Source organism: Oreochromis niloticus, linkage group LG19 (assembly GCF_001858045.2).
Source record: "Oreochromis niloticus isolate F11D_XX linkage group LG19, O_niloticus_UMD_NMBU, whole genome shotgun sequence".
In the NCBI taxonomy this organism is placed as follows: Eukaryota; Metazoa; Chordata; class Actinopteri; order Cichliformes; family Cichlidae; genus Oreochromis; species Oreochromis niloticus.
The window spans coordinates 10,848,199-10,869,510 of record NC_031983.2 but is presented as its reverse complement, the minus strand read 5'-3'; the positions used below and the strand labels follow the sequence as shown (position 1 = coordinate 10,869,510).

Below are 21,312 nucleotides of genomic sequence, written 5' to 3'. Positions count from 1 at the left end.
TCTTTGGTCCAGTCTGATTTATCCTTATAAAAATGCATTATGTGTTTATATAGATATTCATGGCACAGAAAATGGATCCTAATGACTTTGGAAGCCTCCCTGTTGTTTTTCTTAGCACCACCTGTTATTTTTGTTTTTGGTGTGATTGTTTAATAGTTATTGATGCCAAATTTGCTTCACACATTCATGTCCCTGTCAACATGGATTCCACTCACTTAGGTGAACCCACTGACTTCTCGTCTAGTGCCATCGAGAGATCAACAAGAGTATAATCAAGTGTCTTCAAGCTAGTGGGATTCCCATCAACCCTCAATTGGTTGGACAGGTTTTGCCTTCAGGACTGCTTTGATTCTTCATGGCAAAGATTCAACAAGGTGCTGGGAACACTGCTCAGAGATTTTGGCCCATATTGATTTGATAGCATCACACAGTTGCTGCAGATTTGTCGGACGCAGATCTGCCGTTGCACCACATCAGAAAGGTGCCAAACTGAATTGAGATCTGGTGACTGGGGAGGCCTTTTGAGTACAGTGAACTCATTGACATATCTTCAAGAAACCAGTTTAGGATGATTTGACCTTTGCAACATGGTGTGTTATAGTGCAGGGAGCAGTCATCAGAAGATGGTACACTGTGGTCATAAGGGATGGACAGGGTCAGCAGCAATACTCAGGTAGGCTAAGTCTTCCACTGGCCTATTTTTCTGATGTTGTGCGAATTGTAGCATCAGTTTCCTGTTATTATTTGACAGGAATGGACCACAGTGTGCTCTTCTGTTCCTGTAGCCCAAGTCCCTTAAGGTTTGTGTTGTGCGTTCAGAGATGCTCTTCTGCGGACATTCGTTGTGGATGTTTGAGTTACTGTTACCTTCCTAGTAGCGCAAAGTGGCTATTCTCCTCTGATCACTCACTTTAACAAGGTATTTTCAACCAGAAAACTGCAGCTCACTGGCTTTTTCTGTTTCTGACCGTGATCTGTAAACCCTAGAAATGGTTGTGTGTGAAAATCCTGAGAAGATCAGCAGTCTGAAATACTCATTGTTATTGGTGCATGTCTGGTGCACAAAACACGTCACACTCAAGGTTATTCAAATCATTATTCTTCCATATTCTGATACTCGGTGTGAACTTCAAGAGGTCGTCTTGATAGGGTGATTAGATATTTGCATTAGAAAGCAGTCGAACAGGTGTACCTAATAAAGTGCCAGTGAAAGGGTTAGTGCTAATTAGCACATTTTTTCATTGTCACCATCATTGAGCTTGTTGCCATGTAAACATTAGCTTTTTGCTTAAAATACTACCATCAGTGTTTCCAGAGTTTCAATATGAGGTTCTTTTTCTTTGTGTTTTAACAAATAATTTGTAGGTAGTGACACGACAAAAATAGTCTTTTGAAAAAATCCAGAAGCTGGTGATTGATTTATTGATGAACAGTGAAATTGTTTTGTCCGACACACACACACACACACACACACACACACACACACACACACACACACACACACTTGTGCATTCATGACTTGAGAAAACATCACACTGGGTTATATTCATTCTTAGGAGCCTCCTTTAACCTTCACTACTTCTAAAACACAAAAAATATCACAGTGAAAAATACAGTTAGGTGCATAATTTGTTGGACTGAGCTTATGTAGTTTTTATCACGAACATCACCACAGCAGATGTTAAATCAGACAGCAAACATGTGTTTGAAATGCATAATTTTTACCTTTAATTCAAGGAGATTTAAACAATAAATTGCACTGTTTATGAATTATATTTTACAGACAATGCCTCATTTTTCAATGTTCAAAATTAATTGGATAAACTAGCTTAATTTTAGATATAAGGATTTTTAAAAAAAAAAAATGCTTGGATTAAAATCCTTTGCAGTCAAGTACATCGAGTACTTCAAGTGTAGAATCGACAGACAAAACCAAATGCAGTGTTTTCTCCCTCGAGATGCTCTGCCAGACCTTCAGTCGGTGCTTGTTTTTTATATTTCTGGCTTCAGTTTTGTACTTAGTAACTGAACAGCATGCTCTGTTGGGTTAAGATCAGAAGAATATCCCATTTCTTTGCCTCCTGAAACTCTTGGGTTACTTTTGCACTATGCTTTGGGTCATTGTCCATTTGTACTGTGAAGCCCTATTTGATCAGTTCTGTATTTGGCTGAATCTGATCAGAGAATACAGCCATGGACACAATTCATCTGGCTGCTTCTAACAGCAGTCACATCAACAATAAACACCAGTGACATAGTTTCCCCATGCATGCTCATGCCATAACATTATCTCTACGATGTTTGACAGATGATGTGATATTCTTCAGATCATTGGCTGTTTCTCTCCGTCTCTATACTTCTGAATTCTGATATGACTTTTCAGACTTTTTTAGAAGTTGTTTTTGGCAAAGTCTAATCCAGCGTTTCTGTTCTTGAGTGTAACGGGTGGTTTGCACCTCTATATTTATATTTATGAAGGCATTAATTGATTGTAGACCGACACACTCTGTCTCTCAAGCGTTAATGACTTGGGTTGATGTTGTGAAGTTGTTTTTCTTAACTATGGAAACAATTCTGCCATCATCCACTTTAGTTGTCTTCTGTGAATTTCAGGCCTTTTGGTGTTGCTGAAGTGGTCAGTCTTTGTTTTTTTTCTCTCTAATCCTCTGGAGTCAACAAACCCGCTGGTGTGTCCAAATCACATGACCAGTTTAAGATGGCCTAGCAACAAGACGCAGGCTCGCTGAGTCTCTGTCTCAACTTGTGTGGAAAGTGCAGACTTCAAACTATATTGCAATTTTTAATCTTAACAGTGCAGTTATGTGAATTTTATTGACAGTTTGATGCAGTCCTACCTCACGAAAACAGACTGAAGCCAGCAAAATAACCATGCCTATGTTTCCCACGTTGTGGACACATCTTACTGTAAACAACACTAGAGAAGCATTTTAGATATTTAATAATGTGATAGTGTTGCTCTTAAACGATGTAAAAATAACAGTTACAAAAGCAAAAATGTCCTGAATCCCATTTAGTGTTATGTTTAGATAATAGATATTTGGGATTCAGGTGTTTGCCTTAGTTTGATATTGAAAAGCACCATCTGCTAGGAATGGTTGGTGGTGCTCTCCCAAAGTGTGGGGTAGGATTATGGTTAGGGTTAGCACAGACAAACACAAACATCCATCAGCTGTTTTTCTGGTGCACTGAGCAGATTAGATGACCTGAGCTAGGTTTTTCTTCTTTACAGCTTGCCATTTTTTCTGCTTGCCCGACTCAAACTTAGGCGTAGCTCGTCAGAAGCTCACGGCTCCTGTACTGACTTCAGCATCTGTGATGATAATAGTCTCACTGAGCACAGAGGAAAGATACCACTCATTCTGCCAGCGGGAAGCACAACACTGCTTCACAAGCCAAACATCAGTTTGTAATCTGCTGCGTTGGCTTGGAAGCCTGATTCGGAGGAGGAGAGATGTGGGAGCAGAGGGAGAGGCTTAAAAAGACTCCGGATTTGCAGAGTCAAATAAGCTGGAGGAGAAATGGATACCTTGGGATCAGCATTAGCATGTCTGAGCGTTTAAGCACGAGGGATGGGACAGAAAGAGAATAACCATGGAGTCGCACCATTAAACTGCTGAGTCATGCTGTGACGTTTGTCCAAATGTTGTGCAAAACCACACCACAGTCAGCCTGTATCCTTCAGCATCCTGCCTGGTCCTTGAGGTGCAGAAGAAGAGTTTCACTGTTTGCATCAGCAGCCGGCAGCAACAGAAGTAAGTGGCTTGTCTGGTAAAGGAAGGGGGAAGAGCTCAGTGGGTCAGTAGAGGTGTGTATAAGTTTCTGCAAGTCAAATACAGTAAAACGTAGCATGTTTTCAGTTTATACTTATGTTGTGGTCATCATTTCTGTGAGGAATTTTAAAAAAGGGATAGAGTTGTTGTACAAATAAACCACTTAGATTTAGTCTGAGGTGATGTTTGCTGTTTTGTAGCTCTTCTAATCAGACAGCTTGGACAAAAATAATCACCAAAAACTCATCATCCAGTAGCTGCAGGTATAAACTACACTCATTTCTTAAAATTTATGTGACAAACTACTTGATGGCAGTAGGAGTCTCTGTGTTTTTTTGTAATCTGAGCACAGCGTTCTCTCTTTGTGCCATAAACGTATTTGTTTACTCGTCCATTTTTAGCGCTAAAACAATCCCTTTGTTTATACTAATGGCTCAAATTCATCACTGGCAAAGGGAGAAAAGGTGATCTATGAAACGCAGCTGTGCTGACTAACAAAGTGTGTATGTTGTGGATTCAATTTGTGACCAGTCCTCAGGGAATCTCCTTCCAAGTCATCTCCACAGGGAGGATGCTGCTGTATCTGAATATTGACTGTAAGCTATACAGTTTCACAAGCCCTTCCTGGGTTATATTTTTAACTTTCTGCTCCTCAGACCTTTTCCGAGTGTGACGTACAACACTTGGGCAGCACTACCATTGATCTGCTCGCCTCCTACACGAGAAATCTTGCTGTGCACAACATGAGGTGTTCGGTAAATGCTTCAGAAAGCTGTGATGGAGCTTCTCAAGAAGTGACATCATTGGTGCAGTGATAAATCATCCCTAGATTTGGTTCAGTAATGGTTGCCAATTTGATGGCTTTTAGCCTCGTTTCCTTTTTTCTCACTCTGGTACCTTTTAATTTCTTGGCTGCCGTTTCCAACTGCGACTCACGCGGCGTATTTACTACAGAGCATGCCGTTCTGTGACAGCAACAACATCTCGTGGAATATTATTTTCACCATGAAATCTGGTCGTTTATGTGAATCTGCAGCACTGACGCGGCACTTTGTCAGCACTGCGTTTCGGCTCCATTTCCTCCGAATGTTTATTTAGTAAGGAGTGTACACAAGTCGAGCAGCTGGGAGTGGGGACTGTATTGATTGAAAGTGAGGATGGTGTGTGCTGGAGGACAGATGGTTCAGGCCTTCGTTCTGTGATCATATCCTGTGCACGCTTCACAATCTGTTCGAGCTTGCAGTTGGGTTTGTTGTTAACTCTTGTTAAACTGAATCTCGTCTCTCTCACAGTGGAATGATGTTTCTGTGTGCTCAAATGGGCTTGTTTGTATTTTTTCTAAAGAGCATCCGGTAAATCTGTTATCCAGTTTGTCACTTTCATGTAGCATCTCTACTTCCATTTGTCTGATAAAGAAAAGGAGCAAACGGATCAATTGTAGCTAATGGACCGTGATGCTCATTAAACTGATCCTTGCAAATGCAATCATAACTGCACTTAGAGTGTGTGTGGCACTTGTCTGATGAAAGTGAGTCACAGCAGTAAATGAACTTCCAGTTTCACAGATTATTGCTAACTAACAGTGTCATTCTGATTCTTTACAGGCAGAGGCTGGGTATTCAAAAGATGGGTGCAATAACAACAAAGACTAAAGCTGTTTAGAGTGACCCGTGTGTTCTTTGAGAGATGAATTACCACATTATTTAAAACACAAAATGAAAAGGTTGGCTCATAAACTGTGAAGTAAAACTCCTCATTTAGGTGGATTGGGTGCTACCGCCTAACTTGAAGTATGAAGGTAGTTCTTGTTAGCTAATGTTAGCACACTTTAGGTATATAACATTGCTGTGTAAGTGTAGTTTATATATCACCTGTGACTCTTTTAAAGGCTTTCATCTTCAAAAAATGAGGAAACTTATTTGTTAAGCAGATTAAGTTTATATGTAATAAAATGTGCTTTTAAAATGGAGTTTTTAGCTAAATGCTAAATATTAACATGTTAAGATAATGCTAAATTAGCATTAGTTTAAAGGTGCTGGTATCAAAATAGAACTGATGAGCAGTAAAGCAATTGTGACTCAGTTACAAATCAGCAATTGTGCCCAAGGCATTTGTACCACCGAAAAGCATCATTACTCAGAGCTTGAAAAACCAAACCAAAGAGACATCAGTTGACTATGGCTGACACATTGTAAGTGATGCTCATCTGTATTTCCCATTAGATATGGTCCAGTGCTGATGGCTCAGTCTGAGCTGTTCGTGACGAGAGCTTCCCCTGTGGAGGCGAGGCCCGTGGAGCTGGATGTTCTGGGGTTCCTTCAACGTTTTGGGGATGAAAACAGCACAGCTGAGAGATGCTACCGCTCGCACTCCCACAGCAGCGTCCTCCAGGGTCTGCCATTTGGTGGGGTTCCCACGGTCCTCGCCATCAATGTCGTAATCTGGATGGTAAAGACTCAACCAAACTAACTAACACACAACTACACAATAATACAACAAAGTCACAGTAGCATGCAAAAGTCTTGAGCCACCCTTCATTTCAGTGCATTTTGTTTCCAAGGAGCCAGACTTTCTTGTCATTTTTATTACGTTGGTCTTGAGTAATAGTTACCTGAGCTTTGTGAAGGTCTCTGGGCTTTTTTTTTGGCTGATTTTTCACTCATTTTCAGTCCCATTTTGTACCCAATCATTTTCAGACTCATGTTTTTTGTTTGTTAAACCACTTAACACTAACCTATGAGTCATCCAAAGCATAGAGAAGGCACCTAACTCAATAGATGAGCCAGTGTTGTGTCTAGATATTACAGATAGCTTAGCAAGGAGCAATTTTAAATAGTATCTTTAGGCAACAACAGAATTTGTTCCCATTTCTTTATCTGAATTTATGAAAAAATGCCAAAGATAATACAGTTTGACAGGCATTAAATCTTATTTTTGCATCAACAAGGTTATTCCTAAACAGTTATTAGCTGGAAAACTTGACATGAATCGGCGTGTTGTGCAGTGTGTCCTTATAAAATCTGATAAAACTGGGCAAGTGGAGGACAAAAGAACAGGTAGCAGATGAATAGCGTTCACTGACACAGGACCTGAGAGATGCATCTGGCCCTTGATTTGATCCATCTACTGTTTGCTAAATAGTCTCAGTGGAAGGGTGGCTGTCAAGAAGCCATTCTTATGGAGGGGAAATGGGAAGAAAAGGCTGAGATATGCCAAATTATACAAGAACTAGACTAAAAAAATCAGTGATAACAGGCCTGGATTGATGAATCCCAATTTGGTTCAAATCACTGTGAATAGTTAAGGCGGAGTTCAGGAGAGAGTTACGACAGTAAATGTCTACAGCCACCTGTAAAATGTAGAGGAGGCTCGGTCATGGATTGAGGGGCCATTTTAGCCGGTGGGGATGGGGACGGATCTATGAACATAGAAAAGTATTGTCAGACAATACGGCAACACCTTCATTTTTCAGCATGACACTGATCCCAAACACACTGCCAGGGGCCATACTTGGATACGAGAACACACAATGGAAAACTGTCAGTCATGGATTAGCCTCCCCAGAACCTGGGCATCAACATTACTGAGCAGTGTGAGATCATTTTGACAGAGAATAAAACAAAAAAATACTTCATTTCCACATATGTTTGCGCAAGTTTCTATAAATACACCTATTTCCAATTTTCATGCAAAGTATAAAGAAATTAGGAAATCTCAAGGTTTATGCACAGTACTGTAACTCTGTAGAGTCATGGCAAATTGAGAGATAAACTTATTTCAAGTCCTATGTTGATATTATCTAACAGTTCCATTTTCTACTATATTGATTAATCTACTCACTATTCCCTTTTTGTCCAGCAGAAAGTAGACATTGATTTGTCTCACAGCTAATATTGTTCAGAGACTTTTTCACTGAGCGTGAAAAAAACAGAATATCTTTATATTCGAGAAACTGAAACAGTGGAGTTTTGTATGAAAATAAAAATGAGATTCTTTAAAGTTATTCTTTCCCAAATTATAAATCCTTCAGCTTTGGTTAAAAGCACATAAACATCTTCCAGTTTATAATATTTGTGCCTTCCCCTGACTTTGTATATTTGGAGCCAAAATCTGTAACATCTGCACTAAACTACCTAATCCTACAACTGTGACAAAGTCAGTAACAAGTTGTGGGATTTACTGTATCCAGTATAACACTTTGCATTTGGAGTCTTTTGCATAATTATTGTGATCTGTGCAGGCACAATCTATAATCCAAATGGAAGTAAAAGCACAGAAAAAATAAAAACCTTCAATCGCTGCAGGACCAGGATAACACCACTACCTTTACTTAACCTAACATGGTTTTTCAAACCTATCCACCGTGTACGGAAGGCAGGAGGTTGACCCAAACGCAGGACTCCAAAGATAAAAGGTTAACTCAAAAGGCAGCTTTAATAACTCCTACAAAGATACAAAAAAATGCAGGACAGGACTAAAAAATCCAAAATCTTCAAGGAGAACATAATACTAGGAAAGAAACGGCCACGAGGAAAACTTGACAAAGGACAAAGGGAGACAATATTTACACAGCCAATAATGAGGGCAGAAAAAATGTGGGAATTTCAAAAGCAAATAAGTAATGACAAGACAAGCGAAGTAACACTCAACATATAACACGCACGAGAGGAGAAACTTTCACAATAAAACAGGAAATCTAACTAACACTGAGACAGAGTCTCTCAACACAAAATTGACACAAACACAAAGCTAAACAAACACAGAGACATGACTGACTTCACAAAGGAGACACAACAGGACAAAACCCAGAGAAGAAACTAAGGGAACAGGAAGGGAACGAATGAACCAAAAGTCATCTATAACTAGCCTAGAGACACAAATAGGGAACCAAAACAATAACAGAATAACAGATAACAGAATACAAATAATAAAAATCACTAGGAAACTACCAAAATTCAAAATCCCGGGTCACAACTCAGGGACCCAACACCATAAGAGTACCAGAGCTCTTAAACAGAACATGAACCGCAGTCTCTCTGGTGACAAACTTGTGATCCAAAGCTTGACTCCCACTTGTTCCGCATGATCATTCAACAAACACGAAGCATCAGGATATCAAACACTGATTCATGTGTACTAGAAAAGCTAGAAACACACAGAAAGCTTCATGTTTTTTACTAATTGCATGACATCCCATCGATTTTGCAAATTTTGAACCAAAACTCTTACAATCTAACGTCAAAGAGTTGTGACTTGTTTTGTCACCGCCACTGCAGCCTCCTTCTGTAGACTTTGTTACTCTTTAAAAATTGAATTTGCACTACAGCCCACTTGGCTGAAATAAACCAAAGGCTGGGGCAAACTGCGCGGTCCTATCAACTAAAGGCTAAATGCCAAAAATAGAACTTTGAAAAAAAAAGGAAAACCATTTCTGTGTGTCTAATATTGCTACAGTGTGTGCGTCAGGGGCCTGAACCGAAAGGTCATCCTGTGCGACACCAGCAGCATCTTACAGAACAGCAGTAATTGACGCCCAAGTACCGAGACTTTCTGTGAGGGGTTCCTGTGTTCTTAGATGCATGGGTTTCTTCCATATCAAATATATTCCATGCATATATCAATGCAGAATCACCACTCAGGTTAGTTATTAGGACAGTCAAAATGTGGTGTAGGCGTGAATGCCAGTGATAATGGCTTAAAGCGTTTTTAATTTGTAGTTTTCTTCAGGAAAAGGCTGGAAAAATAAACCCAAACTTTAAGCCAGCGCCTTGCAAAAAAAAAAAAAGCTGCGATGCTTTCTGTTTGTCTCCTCATTGTCTGGGTTTTGCATAATTATGTACAAGAACGGAGAGAAATACAAACACATTATGTACATGTCATAGACGTCAAGTTAAATCTGCACATTTTAACGTCCTTTTTCGCAAAGAATAATACAGCGTGCGCACTGTTTACAAACACAGATGCATTTCTTTTCCTCCCGTGTTCCAGATAATAATAGGCTTCCATTTTCAGCTGTCAGCTAACTCAGTTCCACTGTCAGGCCTTGTCAGGCTTGATCTCTGCGCTGATAGGACTTCTCCATCTGCCACCTCCATGTTTTAATTGGCTCATTTTTATCAATGCCTGGTTGTCAAGCCAACAGCGAGGGTTGAGCGCTGTCTCTTAATGACGAGCATGAGTCAAAGCGTGCTTCCCCCCAGGTGACGGGAGCACGCCTCTGCATCAATTCCATCATCATACAGAATAAATCATCAGTGGGACTTGAGGAGAGCGTGCCCACGCATAAAGACAGAATAAACCGAAACAACAGGGAAGAGCTGGGCCAAAAGGAGATAATGGAGAGATTCTTATTCAAAAAAAGGGGTTTTGTGCCCTGACTGCTAATGTAAACACAGGCTGTTTATTCATGTACAAGCCCCAGTCAAGTCCTCTTGATTGTCATTGCATGGCTTTAGAGTGAATCATTCGACATTCATGGGCGCTTTCTTCCTATTAGCACAGCTGTCACCCCTTATCCACTAAACCTAATGTCTTTTCAGCTCAAATGAGGTAATAATTTAATTGCTGCAATTAAAATCAAACAGTCATCACCACTTTTACTGCATTTGTCAACCTTCATCCATCACGGTCCAGTTATGCTCAATGATATTTCATCAGGGAAGCTCAGCACAAATCCACTATTGTACAGGATTGAATAGGGTTTTATTTTGGACCTCATTGTTGTGCTCAGTTTGCTCTCCATTTGTGGAAAATGGGAGGTATTCAGATTGACCACGCTCTGTTTTTTTCCTCACTGAACAGCATATGTCCGCGCGTGCTCGCTGATCTATTTCTGGACCACATAGCATACAGACAAAAAAAAGCTTCATTAATGCTGTGGCATTTTGAATCTGTTGCTTTTAGACTGCTTTTTTGAGTGATTTTAGACAGAAGCTTATATTTCTAATCAAGGAGATAATGAGGACAGAGACTGTGTGAAATTGTTTTTCTGTGTTGTAGTTTTTACTGCTCATCTTCTCATGTCTGAGGAAAGCTGCTTGGGACTACGGCCGCCTGGCTCTGCTGATGGAGAATGACAGGTAAATCTCTCACTCAACAATATCTGATACACTCTGATAGCCATGGCAACTTTTAACATGCAGTAAGAAGCCTCAGTGGAGAGAGACTTGATGCTCTAGCTCCCTCTGCTGCATGTAAGTGGTAATGGAAAATTACCGTGGGCAAACTGCCTGGTTATACTTGAAACACTGATAATACTTTACTCGTATTTGCTTTAAATTAACAAAGTAAAATTCCAAGCAGTAGACGTCACGCGATGGTCAGAATTTATTCTTCGCTTAATTCTCTATTGAATGGAAACACTGAATTGGACATTTAAGCATGTTATCTATCTTATATCCACACCTATGGTCAATTTAGAATAACCAACTCACTTAACACTGTTAATGTTTTCCATCCAGGTTCACGCAACACTCTGCATGACTCTGCACCAGTTTTCTTTGTGCTCGCTCTTCAGGGGAATGTGGGCTCGATTAGTCCTGCCTGACCGACAGTGCCCTCGTAGCACTTGAGGGCAAGCGGCATCTGTTCTCTTTGCCAAGCGGTCGTCTCTCATTGTAATTCAATTACCCTGCTTAATTTGACATCCTGTTGAACTGTCAGTGTTATAGCCCACAGAGACAATCCACAAATTCAACGGCTGCACTTGTTTCACCATGTGAACTGGACCACATGTTATATTATTTTAATGTCTTCTGTGTATGCACAGATTGATCCCAGATGGGTACAGGGACTGCAGCAATTACGGTACATCTTGGTGTATTAATAAAGCCACGTCCAGCTACGATCACCAGGATTCTGTTTCTTTGTGTGTATTCTTCCTTATGCAGTCTCACATCCCTGTTTTATGGAGAACCAAGTGAGAAAGAGAAGTCGCCTTCAGAATCCAGTCCCTCTGACTCTGAGACCAAGGACATGGTATGCTCAAATCTTATCTTACATTTTTCAAAGGATACCTCATAATTTGTTTCCCATGTTGCAGCATTCTTGTTGTTGTTCTTCTTCTTCTGCTTCTTCTGCTTCTGCATTTCAGGTGTGTTTTTATTTCACATCATCAGACTAGTTTAAAGCCACAGCAGACAGTTGTTTTCAGTTTCTGGCAGAAAGTTATGACGAACACACCACATACTCATGTACCAAATAAGAGATGAGCTGTTGAACATAGTGGAAAAACTAGCAGTAAAATATTTTATGTGCTTATTAGGGGTTTGGAGAGTTAGCAGTCAGCAGTCACATGTGATAAATTAAAGCTGGTGGATGTGTAAAACACACTTGCAAAACGTTGGTCAGTTCTTTGGTTATTTCATGCTTCTAAATAAGCTGTTTTTGCTGACTCTGAGCTAGTAAACTGGATTACCGGCCCAGAAAAGAGCAGTGCCTCATCTTTGTTGATACAAGCTCCCCTTAATCTTCTGTTCTGACCACGAAGAAGCTTTGCCATGGAATTTTTTCTCTGGACAATCTAGGTCAAAATACATGCAGTCATGTGGTGGGAAAAAAGGAAGATGTGAGCTAACTTCTCAGGAGTGGACATCCCAACAAATTAACCCCAAGGTCCGAGTACAGCAGACAGTACATGACAGTACAATTAGACACAAAGCTGAACAAGTCTGTCTCGTTTGGACGGTTTGCCAGGAGAAAGCCTCTCTTCTGTAAAAAGAACGTAAACAGCCTGGCCTGGTTTGCAAAATTGCATCCGATGAAACCGCAAGACTTCTGGAACAATGTCCTTTGAACAAATGAGACCAAAATGGAGATGTTTGGCCACAATGCACAGTGCCACATTTAGAGAAAAATACAAATGCTTCTTACCAGCTGTCAAACATGGTGGTGGAGGGGTGATGATTTGGGTTTGTTTTGCAACCTCATGACTTGGGCACCTCGCTGTTATTGACTCAACCATGAACTTCTCATATACCAGAGTACTGGAGTCAAATGTCAGGACATCTGTTTGACAGCTATAGCTTGGCCCAAATTGTGACAAGACACGTGACAAGACAATGATCCCAAGCACAGCAGCAAATCTCCAAAAGAATGAGTGAAAAAGAAAAGAGTGAAAGTCGTCCACTCGAACTCGAGACCTCAACCCGATTGAAATCCTGTGGTGGGATCTTCAGAGAGCTGCGAATAAAAGAATGCCCACAAACTTCAATAAACTGAAGCAACATTGTAAGGAAAAAAGAGGGCAAAAATCCATACAGAACGATGTGAAATACTGATGAAGTCTGATGAAGATGCTTTTTTTTCTACAAAGCAATGGAAACCAGGAAGGGTATTTATCATAAAACCCCAAAATAAATATTTTAGATTTCATAATGGGATAATCAATACAACAGTATCAGAGTACTCTGCATTAGAAACCCCACTAATGCAAAAAGCATGTAAGTATTATCAACAAAGATCTGGATGCTTAACATGAATAAATGTGCTGTGTGACTCTCGTAGAATTAGATACTATATCATCTGAATATTATCACTCATGCATTAATGTATAAGTAGGCGTTTATTATTTGCAGCAAATCAACTGGTGCTCATTTCGAATGTTTCGTATCCAGCTGCAGCGAATGAATGTTCTCACTGTGGATTAATCTGCCAATTATTTTATTTTTGCGAGATGTCATTAAGCGCACTAAACAATTATTGCAAATGAATTGTTAATTGATTCACTTGACTTACTGGCTAACAGATGAATGAGTTCAGATGTGCTTGTATAAATTGTTGGGCAGCTGAATTCATAACAAAACATTAACATTTTAAGCTTTTTATGTGTTTGTGTGCAAAAATCCTGATTTGCAAAGTATCTAGTAACTGAAAGAGTCAGATAGCTGTAGCAGGAAAAAAGTCATTGAAGTGACATTTAGTGGAGAAGAATCAAAAGAAGCTAAAATTTATACTTAAGCACAGAAAGCTGCTTGACTAAATGCACTTAGTTCCAGTTCACAACTGCACTGAAAAGCTGCAGAAGACAAGTTTACACTCGGCCCTTTCCACATGTCTCCCTCTTGGTCAGTGACCCATGTTCAGCTTTATGTTTGTGGCGTGCATGTGTGTTCTCATGCATTTGGCGGCAAAACACATCCAAACAAAAACATCAGTCTGCTCACCGAAGGGCTCTACAGTGCCACTAGTGGTTAAAAATACCACAGCATATTTTTATTCACTATAATAGTGTAATTAGGGCAAAGAGGCACAGTGTTTGAGGAGGAGAAGGGCAGATTCCAGTCATCGTTACACTGCAAATTATGAAGGAGAGGGCCTCATTTTAAAGAAACACTATCATTACCAATAACACTGATGTTAGACAGTCTGCCAGTCTTCCTGATTATGTTCTTGTGTATTTACACTAATTATACCAAGGTGTCACAGTTAATTTCCCAGTGATATATTGATGTCTAAAAAAGCTCCATCCTGAGCTTCTATAATAAGTCGTCAAGTCATCTAAGATGGCACCAAGTCAACAGTTGTAAGAGGAAAGTTTGGATCATTACTCAGCGGGTCTGTCTCTGACTCCATGGCACCTGAGTGATAGACTGAGGTCATTCCCTGCATGTTTACAGCAGTGTAAGTCAAAGAGTCAGACTGGAGTCATCGTGCTGTGCCTGCACACAGCTGAGACTGCAGTAAACAGATTACAGCTCCAGACCTATTAAATCTCCATCTCTGTGTCACTTTGCAGACCGTGTTACTATTCAAATGGAGGTTGAGTACAAGTCACCATATATAACTGCCGAAACGTGTAATATATCTTCAATAACCAGTTCATTGGCTGTTTTATGATTCTTTTTTTCAGGGCTTCTGCTCATGGCTGTCATCTCTTTACCGTATGAAGTAAGTAAACCTAAAGCAGCTGCTCCTATAATCGTTTCATCCTTCTCTCATCTTGGCTTCCAACCCTTCGCCGGCCTGTTGTCTTCAAAGCTGATGTCACCATCGAATGTAAAAGTCTGGTCTTATATCTCACTTAGCAAAGAAAATGTTTGAAAAAACAAAAGAGTCTAGGCTCATGCGACCGCTGGTGCCACGGTTTCCTGTTGAATATTTGCACTTGCTCGAGTCTCAACTCCACACAACAGATTTAGAGCTGTAAAAAAGCAATTCCCGTGGTATCCATGGTTTCCATAGTATTATGGTGGAGTTCGGGTGCTTCTGTTTTTAGCTCTGCTTTGCCAGTGTTCACCCTGGGATCCCAGGCGAAGTGCAAACCCACCCTGTGAGTTCTCGATGTGTGGGCTACCATGAGACCAACGTGCACTTCTTTTCTTCTTCTTTTTTTCATGCCTTTTTTTCTATTTTATGACACTGGGTTTCCTGAACCTCCCTGATCTGGTAACCACAGATTCTGACACCAAAGTAGTGGTGCCACAGTTTTTTACTCAGGATGAGGTAGAAGCTGAGGCCCATTTTTATCCAGGTTCGGCCTGTATGGAACCACTGCCACATCAAGAAAAATGCGCATGTTTATCACGCTGCGTGGAAAAACTCGGCATTTGCGGATTCTGAGAATGCATCTTCTTTGTTCTGTTGCAGGGATGAGGAGATCCGAAGTAAATGTGGCACTGATGCCGTGACTTATTTGTCCTTCCAGCGCCACATCATCCTGCTCATGACAGTGGTTACCCTGCTGTCCTTGGCTGTAATCCTGCCGGTCAACATTTCCGGGAACCTCCTGGGTATTTTGGTCTTGAAGTGATGGTCTAGCTAGCTCACTGAAAAGTCAAGGGATATCCTTAACCTCCGATAACAGCACACCGGACTCTTCATAAAAAGAGAAGTTTGGTTGAATGCACATAAACATTATCTCTTAACAATTCATGGTACAGCTGAGTTAAAAACAACCTGATCTCTTGCAAAACTTGGAAGTCAAAAGGTCAATGAAACCAAAATAAACACTGATTACATGCACAAAGGCTGCACTTCATCCAAAGGGAGTCACTGGCACACCAGTGGCAAGTCATCAAGCACTTGCCCAAGTCAGATTATAGAAATAGAAAGTGCTTAATTTCCTCTTAACATACACATGTAGGTGCCAGGGGTGGGACGACACACTAAACAGGCTGCCAAATAGCAACAGAAATGCCTTTTTGGCAGTTGTGTGCTTATTTTGTAGGAAGTGTTGAGAAAGCCTTTCCACAACAGGATGAAGTCTATGAGGAGTGGGGCTGTCCACAGTAATGTTTTTATTACTGCTGGTTGTCATCATATGGACCAGTGTGTCACCATCATTAAATAAAATGGCCAACACCCATAGGCAGGCTGCCATGGTGACGGCAAACAAAGGGTTCCCAAGTTAAAACAGCGCAGTTAGGCATGTTTGAACTTGAACTTCATTGAGATGGCTGATATTTCATTTGACTGGATGGAAAACATTTTAGCATTGCTTCATTTCTTGGCCTCTCCCAGACAAAAGAGGGGAGGGGTTTCCTTTTAAGTCATTACAGAAGTTCAAACGTCTCGCTTTGTGTCATGTTTTATTATCTCTACAGGAGACAGTCCTGAAAACTTTGGAAGAACAACCCTGGCGAATGTTAGTGCAGTGTAAGTCCAGCAATGCAGGCATGACATCAGATCTCATGAAGCATCCCAGAGCTGCGAGCAAACCTGGGCAAATCTGTAATTGCTCTGTTTGTTTATGTTCCTTGAAGGGACAGCTTTCTGTGGCTGCACAGCGTCTTGGCTCTGGTTTACTTCATTATCACGTTGCTGTGTATGGCTCACCATTCGCTACAGCTGGAATACAGAGAAGATGAGAAGGTCTGTTACCATCAAATCATACTTTATACCATCAAGGTCCATCCAGCAAAAGATAAAGTCAAATTATTGAGATTCTAACCAAACGGTCTTTTTTATTGTTTCAAAAATCAAATACAAGAAAAAATAACACAACAAAAATATTTTAAAACAAAATTAAATGTAAAGACCGACGCGCTCTGGATTTCTGGCTTCTCCCATCCCTTGGTGCTGCATTCCTCCTTATATTTAAAATGGGTTAAATGCAGAGAATAGGGCATTCCAGTGGTGATCAATAATGACATCATTGTTTTTATTGTTCATTTGTCTTCAGAAAATAAGACTACAAAGATCCTTAAAATGATTCTGCAAACTGCCAACTATTCACCCACTTAGTTTGGCATGTTAGCATGCCTGCGTTCTCTGGTTAGTGCAGTTAGGACTGATGGGTTTGTCTTTACTATTAACATTTCATCAGAAACTAAAGAAATGGAAAGAGGAATAAGTACTCTTGTATTAAAAGAAATCGATTTATGGATCATCCTGAGAAGTTTTAAGTCAAATTCCTATAGCTGTCCATCTAAAAGTTAATGAAATTTTTCCTTCCTTAACATGTAAACCTTAACAATGAAACTGCAGATGTTCTCTGTGGATCAGAGAAGTTTGCCACTATATAGGCAACAACCTGGCATTGGCTTCCCTAGAGCAATTAAAAGAACGTATAATGGATTTATTTATATTGTGTTATTTATTACAGGTGGCTCGGACACTGATGATTACCTCCATACCCAAGGAGATCTCTGACCCAGGACTCATCACCAAACATTTCCAGTACACGTTTTCTTCTCTATTAAATAATCTTCCTGTGTTTGTTTGGAGAGCTGTCTATCATTTTATTCACGCGCATCCACACTTAGAAAATTCCTTATAATGAACATCTTTTCCTGTTTTCACCAGTGAGGCCTACCCAAGCTGCACTGTCACCGACATCCGGTTCTGCTTTGACGTCCACAAGCTAATGAGGCTGGACTTGGAGAGGTACGGCGGCTTTTACAGACTGGAGCATCACAGTTTTTGATCATATGGCTCTTGTCTGAGGACGCTGTCGTTTTTCAGGCGCAAGGCAATGAAAGGCAGGCTGTATTTTGCCACCAAGGCCCAGAAGGAGGGAAAAATCATGATCAAGACTCATCCGTGTGCTCAGATCTTCTGCTGTGACATATGCGGCTTTGAAAAGGTAAGATTTGCACATGGCCTTCTGTGTACAGTTGCAACTTAATTGCAGTGCATGGGAAGAGAATCACCACCGGATGGCACTGCGATGCAAAAATAGGTAAACGCAAGCAACATGAGATGTTGTGATATTTTTGCAAGTGTAAATCTGAGAGTGAGAGTGAAAGATGAAGTGAGCAACATATCCTTTAACTCTTTTTTTTCTGCAGGTGGATGCAGAGCAATACTACAGTGAATTAGAAGAGAAGCGGACAGATGAATTTAATGCTGAGAAGAACCGCATCTCCATGAAGAGGTTGGGCATCGCCTTTGTGACCTTTCGTGATGAGCGGATGACTGCTGTGTGAGTAAACAAGAGCGTGACACTGAGGTCTGTGTTTGATAGGTTCTCTCATCATACAGGTGCAGTCACGGCAGAGAGTGACCACATAATTCATGGTGGCGTTGCTCAGTAGTGATGCAATGCCTTTTGAACACCTTGTTTTGGTTTCCAGCATTGTGAAGGACTACGGTCGCGTGAACTGTCGTCGCAGGCCCCAGCAGTCCAGCATCAGTACCGTGGTGCAGTCGCACAAATGGGACGTCAGCTACGCACCTGCTCCGAGTGATATTATATGGTGAGAACTGTCACGTTTGTTTGTGCCCTAATGTCTTTTAAAAGCTCAAGCTACTCTTGGATTTTCTCCTGATTGTCTTTGAAGTCTCAATTTTCCAAATTGACAGCTGTGTACTTTTTCCATCTGAAAATGAGCAATTCATTCTGATCTCTTCATATCGCCATGGTGACCTATCTCCGCACACACGCTGGGTACACCCTGGGCAGACACCGATTCACACCTACACCACGAGAAATGTATTAATCTAACCTGCATGTCTACTGACTGTGGTAGGAAGCTGGAGCAGCCAAAGGAAATCCACACAGAAACACATTTTGAGCACAATATCCAATTTTACATGACTTGTGCATCATTTAGACACATTTCCCTGTAATTATGCCTGACATATTTGGTATCTCTGGAAACCTCTGGATCAAGACTAGACTTCAGATGAACATTCTGTGGGTTTTAGTCATGCTTGTCTGTGCAGCTTTAGCTTGTGAAGTTGGACCTAAAGGGTCCTATTTAGAGCTGAGGTATGCATCATGCAAATGTTGCTTATTGGGACTACTTGATCCCAGTGTTGCTTTTGATACTTGTGATCACCGTAATTTTGGTTTTAGAGGCTCGGGCAGTTGGTGGAACAGCTTTGATGTGGTTCTTCTCATAACTCTCAGGCAGACCTTTGTTGCTTAGTGGTTGTAATAACTCTGTATAGCTGTATTTCTGTCTTGTGGTGTTCACCAAGTTTCTGTTGCGGGCCCCATGCTAATTGTACTTTGTGTCTATCAACCAAATATAAAGTCACTTTTAAAGTCTACTGTCAGTGTCATATGTATGATGTGTTTGTTTAAGTTTCTGAATGTTCCAAAAGTTTCTGTTCTGCTGAATAATTTTCTACAGCTGAATAGTGACAGAGGTTATATCCATCCCACAGGTGATGAAAGGCTTGGCTCTTTATGGTATTATGTTAAACTTTGGTTCTGAATCTGTACTCTGTGTAGTATTTAGTGAAGCTTTGAGTCACTCCTTTTACTACCAGCTATGAAACATGGCTAAAATTAAGTCTGTACAACATTTTCCTTTTTGGTGTTATAACTGCAATCAGACAGCAACATAACGTGTACTCCAGCAGACTCGCCAGACTTTTTTTTTCCCAGTAAATAAGGTTTCTCGCTGGGTTATATCTCATTGTGTGTTACATGTTGAGCTTATGTGTGTGGGCCACTGGACAGCTGATGCTGATTTCTTCTGATCGGACTCAAAATTTGGTTCTTGTGATGATGTTTTGAGCCTTGCATGGACAGGCACTCACTCATATTAAAGACCTGTTGCAGCCAGATAATACCAGTGGGAATCTGAGGGCCTTGGATCAGGCCTTGATAGCTGTTTCCACACAAGGCTCAAGGCAAAAGACTCGATGCTTCTTTGGCTGTGGCCCCTACACGTTTGTCCTGGCTCCCACCGGACTCGACTGGACTCTGAAAGAATCACTAGTTTAAATTCGCTTTTGTTCATTTGTTTTATTTCTTCTATTTTTTAATCCTCCTGGTTTTATCTGACTGTCAGTGTTTAAATTCCCCTGTTGTGTTTGCTTTTTAGTCTTTCATGGTTATTCACCATCTCTTGAAAGGCACTATGTAAATAACACAAACTGTGGATGTTTCAGGGATCGGTGCCTGCATTAGCATTGCTATTCCTGCTTCTTTTTCATAAATTTCAACTTCAAAGACATTTAAGATTATCGGTATGTTGTTTGCTGTAAGTAGCAGATCTGAAACACCGTCTAAAGCTTAATCAGCATCCACGATTGGATTAGCTGCGGTGCATGTTTCTTATCTCGGAAAGCAAGTGCAGAGATTATGTAACAAGTGAGTGCTGCATATGTATGGGGATTAACCAAAAGAGGCTCACTGAGCTTCACATCTGACTGACTGCAGTGTGTTTGTGTCTATGCATGAACTTGTATTTTCTGTGGCAGTCGCAGGCTGAGAGGTCGAGCAGGGACTGGGAGCTGAAGTGAGCTGGTTTAAACTTGCTCTTCAACCCAGTACACTGGACTGCTCTTAGAAGAGACCACTCATCCGGCTATTTCAGGCATATGTCAAAACATACAGTACATATACATCAGAGAAGGGTAATATGTTAACTGTGTTCATCTTGCTGGATGATTGGTAACTGAGTCTCGTCATTTTTCCCATCGATAGGGAAAACCTGTCAGTGTGTGGATCTCGGTGGTGGCTCCGCTGCGTCCTCCTCAACATCCTCCTCTTCCTGCTGCTCTTCTTCTTCACCACTCCTGCCATCATCGTCAACACCATGGACAAGTTCAACGTCACAAGGCCCGTGGAGAGTCTGAGGGTTAGAGTTTCAGAGCAGTTTAAACTTACTGACGTCTGTGCTCCATTGTGAACCTCCTCACTTTCATCAATCGCCATTTTGCTCTCCAATGCAGAGCCCAGTCGTTACCGAGTTCTTCCCGACCCTTCTGCTGTGGGCGTTTTCAGTGCTCCTGCCCTTTATCGTCTACTACTCCGCCTTCTTTGAGTCTCACTGGACCAGGTACTGGGTAGTCATCAACTACCGCTCTCCTCACCCATCTGAAATAGAAATGTGGATATTTTGCTTCGTTTACTTGCAGCGGTTTTTCTTCCTCCCAACTATCAGCGTTCCTCTTTTTTTCCATCTAATTTATTTCTTTTTCACCCTCTTGCTCTTTTTACTCTCTCCCCTCTCTCTCCCTCCTTCTCTCTGTCACTCTCCCTGCACTGTTATTCTGGGCAGGTTGTCATAGAGATCTCTGTGCGAGGATAATGATATGAACAGTAGTCACCGTGCGCCGTTTCCTCTATGCGCGGTGACTAGCAGGAGGAGGAACAAGTGTGCATAAGAACAACCTATAAGCA

At 41.0% G+C, this 21,312-nt stretch overlaps 1 protein-coding gene across 4 annotated transcripts in view; it reads left to right on the top strand.

Annotated features, from left to right (window-relative positions):
* The window catches only part of tmem63c (transmembrane protein 63C), a 37,693-nt gene that overhangs the window by 7,130 nt on the left and 9,251 nt on the right, over positions 1–21,312 (top strand). For 2 of the 4 annotated variants that reach the window (XM_019349191.2, XM_013276246.3), the window contains exons 2-15: positions 6,014–6,239; positions 10,791–10,870; positions 11,681–11,768; positions 14,641–14,678; positions 15,378–15,520; positions 16,334–16,385; positions 16,493–16,601; positions 17,335–17,408; positions 17,535–17,615; positions 17,694–17,814; positions 18,020–18,153; positions 18,305–18,427; positions 20,614–20,767; positions 20,862–20,968. In XM_019349191.2, the coding sequence (XP_019204736.1) occupies positions 6,030–6,239; positions 10,791–10,870; positions 11,681–11,768; positions 14,641–14,678; positions 15,378–15,520; positions 16,334–16,385; positions 16,493–16,601; positions 17,335–17,408; positions 17,535–17,615; positions 17,694–17,814; positions 18,020–18,153; positions 18,305–18,427; positions 20,614–20,767; positions 20,862–20,968 (1,514 nt within the window). In that variant the 5' untranslated portion in view covers positions 6,014–6,029. Of the gene's footprint in view, positions 1–3,374; positions 3,774–3,806; positions 3,827–6,013; positions 6,240–10,790; positions 10,871–11,680; positions 11,769–14,640; positions 14,679–15,377; positions 15,521–16,333; positions 16,386–16,492; positions 16,602–17,334; positions 17,409–17,534; positions 17,616–17,693; positions 17,815–18,019; positions 18,154–18,304; positions 18,428–20,613; positions 20,768–20,861; positions 20,969–21,312 lie in introns of those variants that run through there. The other 2 variants (XM_019349193.2, XM_025901081.1) reach the window with 2 other exon arrangements.